Source organism: Anomaloglossus baeobatrachus, chromosome 2 (genome assembly GCF_048569485.1).
Source record: "Anomaloglossus baeobatrachus isolate aAnoBae1 chromosome 2, aAnoBae1.hap1, whole genome shotgun sequence".
In the NCBI taxonomy this organism is placed as follows: Eukaryota; Metazoa; Chordata; class Amphibia; order Anura; family Aromobatidae; genus Anomaloglossus; species Anomaloglossus baeobatrachus.
The window spans coordinates 21,802,330-21,808,528 of NC_134354.1; the positions used below are offsets into that span (position 1 = coordinate 21,802,330).

Sequence of the window (6,199 nt, forward strand, 5' to 3'; positions counted from 1 at the left end):
AAAATGAAGCTGGACATTCAGCAACGACCGGCGACCTCACAGCAGGGGCCAGGTCGTTGCTGGATGTCACACACAGCGACAGCGACGGGACGTCGCTGCAACGTCACAGAAAATGGTGACGTAGCAGCGACGTCGTTGTCGCTGTGTGTGACAGCAGCTTTAAGCATTAATTGCCATGTTAATAATAACCAGCGGTAATTGCAGAAATTCCCAGCACTCTCCAGATACCAGCGGCCATAGACAGAAGACTTCCTACACTAGTGCAAGCAAACTCCCCTACTAGTCACAGCACACCCTCTCCCCGGCAGGAATTGTAGCATGCTATCCTTTCCCCATCACTATTCTCAGCATGATTTCCCTTGGTAGTTACAGCATGCCTTCCACTGTTACCCCTGACAGTTAGGACAAGAGTGCCTCACACATCCCTCCCCCCAGTAGTCACACCATGTCCTACCCCCAGTAGTCACACCATGTTTTACCCTTTTCCCCCAGTTGACACAGCATGCCTTATCATTCCCCCCCCCCCCCACCATGTAGTAACAGCATGTCCTACCCTTTTCCTGCTAATAGTCACAACCCCCCCAATTGACACAGCATGGCTTACCCTTTTCTCTCAAATAGGCACAGCATGCCTACTCACCCCCCCCCCCCCCAGTTTCCCACTGCACAGAATACCTTACTCCTTCCCCCCCCTTCCAATAGTCACAGCATCCTTACTCCAACTCCTCCCCCCCCTCCCACCACCACCTCTCAGTAGTCAGAGCATCCTTACTCCCCCCACACCTCCCAGTAGTTACGGCATCCTTACTCCTCCCCCCCCCCCCCACACACACACACCTCCAGTAGTTACGGCATCCTTACTCCTCCCCCCCCCCCACACACACACACACCTCCCAGTAGTTACGGCATCCTTACTCTCCCCCCCCCCCCCCCACACACACACCTCCCAGTAGTTACGGCATCCTTACTCTCCCCACACCTCCCAGTAGTTACGGCATCCTTACTCCCCCCACACCTCCCAGTAGTTACGGCATCCTTACTCCACCCACACCTCCCAGTAGTTACGGCATCCTTACTCCTCCCCCCCCCCACACACACACACCTCCCAGTAGTTACGGCATCCTTACTCCTCCCCCCCCCACACACACACACACACACCTCCCAGTAGTTACGGCATCCTTACTCCTCCCCCCCCCCCACACACACACACCTCCCAGTAGTTACGGCATCCTTACTCCCCCCACACCTCCCAGTAGTTACGGCATCCTTACTCCCCCACACCTCCCAGTAGTTACGGCATCCTTACTCCTCCCCCCCACACACACACCTCCCAGTAGTTACGGCATCCTTACTCCCCCCCACACCTCCCAGTAGTTACGGCATCCTTACTCCCCCCACACCTCCCAGTAGTTACGGCATCCTTACCTCCCCCACACCTCCCAGTAGTTACGGCATCCTTACTCTCCCCACACCTCCAGTAGTTACGGCATCCTTACTCTCCCCACACCTCCCAGTAGTTACGGCATCCTTACTCTCCCCACACCTCCCAGTAGTTACGGCATCCTTACTCCCCCCACACCTCCCAGTAGTTACGGCATCCTTATTCCTCCTCCCCCCCCCACACACACACCTCCCAGTAGTTACGGCATCCTTACTCCTCCCCCCCCCCCCCACACACACACACCTCCCAGTAGTTACGGCATCCTTACTCCTCCCCCCCCCCCCACACACACACACCTCCCAGTAGTTACGGCATCCTTACTCTCCCCACACCTCCCAGTAGTTACGGCATCCTTACTCCCCCCACACTCCCAGTAGTTACGGCATCCTTACTCCCCCCCCCCCCCCCCACACACACACACACCTCCCAGTAGTTACGGCATCCTTACTCCCCCCACACCTCCCAGTAGTTACGGCATCCTTACTCCCCCCACACCTCCAGTAGTTACGGCATCCTTACTCTCCCCCCACACCTCCCAGTAGTTACGGCATCCTTACTCCCCCCACACCTCCCAGTAGTTACGGCATCCTTACTCCCCCCACACCTCCCAGTAGTTACGGCATCCTTACTCCCCCCACACCTCCCAGTAGTTACGGCATCCTTACTCCCCCCACACCTCCCAGTAGTTACGGCATCCTTTACTTCCCCACACCTCCCAGTAGTTACGGCATCCTTACTCCTCCCCCCCACACACACACACACACACACACACACACACACACACACACCACACACACACACACACACACACCTCCCAGTAGTTACGGCATCCTTACTCTCCCCACACCTCCCAGTAGTTACGGCATCCTTACTCCCCCCACACCTCCCAGTAGTTACGGCATCCTTACTCCTCCCCCCCCCCCCACACCTCCCAGTAGTTACGGCATCCTTACTCCCCCCACACCTCCCGGTAGTTACGGAATCCTTACTCCCCCACACCTCCCGGTAGTTACGGCATCCTTACTCCCCCACACACCTCCCAGTAGTTACGGCATCCTTACTCCCCCACACACCTCCCAGTAGTTACGGCATCCTTATAAAACCCCCCGCCCCCCCCACACACACCTCCCAGTAGTTATGGCATCCTTACTTCCCCACCTCCCAGTAGTTATGGCATCCTTACTTCCCCACCACCCAGTAGTCACAGCACAGTCACAACGTATCCGTGGATTTTGCCGCAGAAAACCCACGGATTTATCTGGATTTTCCAGATAAATCCGCAGGTTTACGCAATTACAGACACTCCCCTTGTTACCCTATGGGATTTGGGGAGTGTCTGTAGCAATGCTGCGGTATGTAAGGCTGTGGAAAATGCTGCGGATGTCCCGCATCCGCACGTAACTGCATGTCAATTATTCATGCAGAAATATGTGCGGATGTCCCGCCTTTCCACTATGGAGATACAGGGCGGGACGTCCGCAGGTATTTCCGCACTTGTCCCAGGTTTACCGCAACAAAAATACTCGAATCCTGGAGCAATGTATAGCTGCGGATTCCGGGGAGTAGCTGCGGGAGACCTGCGGACAAACCTGTGGCAAAGTTCGCGGGTACATTGTGCTGTGGGCACATTGCCTTACTCTTCCCTCCTGCCAGTAGTGACAGCACTGCAGTGAAAGCGCCCTTACTCCCCTCTTACCCCTCCCCCCGTAGTTGCAGCATGCGTTCTACTTTTTCCCACAGTGGCCGCATGATGTGATTTTTATATTTGCTCCTTTTTTATCCTCTTCCCCAGTAGTCCACAGCCTTCCTTACCCTCTCCCCAAGTAGTCACAGCCTTCCTTACCCTCTCCCCCAGTAGTCGCAGCCTTCCTTACCCTCTCCTCCCAGTAGTCACAGCCTTCCTTACCCTCTCCTCCCAGTAGTCGCAGCCTTCCTTACCCTCTCCCCCCAGTAGTCACAGCCTTCCTCGCCTTCTTCCCCAGTAGTCACAGCCTCCCTCTCCCCCAATAGTCACAGCCTCCTCGCCTTCTTCCCAGTAGTCACAGCCTCCACTCTCCCCCCATAGTCGCAGCCTTCCTTACCCTCTCCCCCCAATAGTCACAGCCTTCCTCGCCTTCTTCCCCAATAGTCACAGCCTCCCTCTCCCCAGTAGTCACAGCCTCTCCTCTCCCCCAATAGTCACAGCCTTCCTTACCCTCTCCCCCCAGTAGTCACAAGCCTTCCTTACCCTCTCCCCCCAGTAGTCACAGCCTTCAGTCTGCCATAACAAGAGCCTGCCTTATGTCCACACCCCAATAGTCACATCAATACATTCCCTTCAGCTGCTCGCCCCGTGGACATCTCGGCACTAGAGGACAGATCAGTCTGCAGAAGTTACTTATAAGAGGCCAGATGTTTTAGACTCTACATCTGCCATAGTCCGTAGCTAGTTCTATATGGAAAGTTGGAGCCGGATGGAGGCAGCGACTGCACCAAGATAAATTCATCTGAGAATCGAATCCACAAAGGGCAGGGGCAAACCCAGGTGCCAGCCCCTCCAAAACCCGGTCTGGAGAGCCATGCAGAGCCTGGCGAGCAATTCTCATTGTGGTGATGACTCTGTGCTCTTCATAACTTTGGAGGTAAATTTTACATATAATTCTGGCAATCTATAAACACTGCTATGGCCATCTGGGTTATTTCATTTACATCCGGAGCAGTGCTCAAAATCCTCCTGTAGTTTGGTTCACAATTGTCACTGTGCGTCTTGTGACTAGGGACAGGCTCAGGGCTAGCTTTAGCTCATCTGAGGCCATGCACATTGAAACTTTTTTTGTTTTTTTCCTTTGGGCACATGAGGGGTTAAACTCCTTCTCTGGTGTTGCAGCAGACTAGCTGAGCTGTTTGCAGTTCTAAGCCCTCTGCTTCCTGAAGACCTTTCTTGTTATTCAATTCATTTTGGAGCTAGCCTGGAGCAAAGAGGACGTGCTGTTGCTGTCTGCTGCAGTCTGTTTGTGGTTCTGCCTCCTATCCCTTGTTACCCCTACCTGTACACCTTTGTTTTCCCTTGTATAGTTTTAGGTGTGCATGAGTTTTATTTCCCCCTATCCGTTCATTGGTGGTAGGGTTTTGGGATCTCCACCCCGGTTAGTCCCTGGGTGGTGGGGACTTTGCCATCAGGACAGGAGTCAGGGCCAGGTCGGGGCCTGGACCTCCCTACCTTCAAAGGTACCTCCTGGTGTGAGGGTGAGTTCAGGGACCCCAGCAATAAGGGTTTGCGTAGGTTACCCTGAGTTCCCCTTTGACAACGACCTATAGAACATGCTTTGCTGTGGTTACCGGCAGCACTCTGGGGTAAAACTGTTAAGACTTTTTTGCAAAAATTGTTACATTTCATAGTTGTGCAAATAAAAAAAAAAGGGACCGAAGTGTAGGAGATGATGTTACTCCAAATTAAAGACATTTTGGAGCTGGCTTTTAATGTTTATAACTTCTGATTGGCTTATAACCTAGGGACAGAGAAGAAGGCGAAGAGGAGGAGGTACCCGAGCACCGGCCGCAACCGAAGAAGCAAATGCCGCCGCAACAAGAGCAGCAGTACTACCAGGACGATGAGGACGACGATGACGACTTAGAAGACAACCCCCCGCGAAAACCGCCCATGCTTCCAACTAATAAACCGCGCCTGGTCATCAATTCTGAAGACGCCTGATTGGACAATATGACGATTTTACTTTTTAAACTGGTTTGCATCAGGATTGACACCAGGAATCCATAATCTATCGAAACATGCGGTCACATCAGAGGGGGGAGGGGGGGGGGGCTGAGATTATTATATATATTTTTCTTTTTTTTTTTTCTTTTTATAATCCTGCTGCACTGGAAATCCTCATCAGACTTTATTTGCAGGTTTTTGTTTTTTTTAAGAGATTGCATTTCGGAAATAGGTCAAAACTGATGAATGTGCCCCCTGGTGGACTGATGGGGAACTACATATTATGCAAGTCATGGGTCGGGGGGGTGTAAAGGTGCTGTGCGACCATGTAAAATGAATGTGATACATCCTTTCCACCACTAGGGAACACTCGAGTTTTGCATAGTGGTAACAATGGGCGTACCGTACTGGATCACCCAAAGATATGTCTTGGCGACCGATTTTGGTGGGATCATTAGTCAATCCTGCAACAATTAGATGGTGTCCAATGGTGTCGAAAAGAAAATCTAGATAGTCAAGTATTTTTTTTTTACATTTGACTGGAAATATATTCATTATTTTTATGTGGAAAACTTTTGTTATTGTATAAAATATATCCTGTCCATATTAAAAGGTTTTAAAATGGGTCTGTCTAGCTTCTTATATTTATTTTTAATGTCTACATATATCCTTTAGTGATCTAAACTGCAAGCAACCAGAATGTTATCATTTAGCTGTTCAAAAGCTCCATGTATAGATACTGTAAGATTGTTTTCAGCCACCACTAGGGGGAGCTCCCTGTATACAGAGATACATGATAACCTGTCTGCAGCCACCACTAGGGGGAGCTCCCTGTATACAGAGATACATAAGATCCTGTCTGCAGCCACCACTAGGGGGAGCTCCCTGTATACAGAGATACATAAGATCCTGTCTGCAGTCACCACTAGGGGGAGCTCCCTGTATACAGAGATACATGATAAGATCCTGTCTGCAGTCACCACTAGGGGGAGCTCCCTGTATACAGAGATACATAAGATCCTGTCTGCAGTCACCACTAGGGGGAGCTCCCTGTATACAGAGAT

General features: G+C 51.6%; 1 protein-coding gene across 1 annotated transcript in view; it reads left to right on the forward strand.

Annotated features, from left to right (window-relative positions):
- The window catches only part of GPA33 (glycoprotein A33), a 43,144-nt gene extending 37,390 nt beyond the window's left edge, over window positions 1-5,754 (forward strand). The window contains exon 4 of the mRNA XM_075333270.1: window positions 4,934-5,754. Within this exon, the coding sequence (XP_075189385.1) occupies window positions 4,934-5,132 (199 nt within the window). The 3' untranslated portion in view covers window positions 5,133-5,754. The remainder of the gene's footprint in view (window positions 1-4,933) is intronic.
- Window positions 5,755-6,199: the final 445 nt, after the last annotated feature.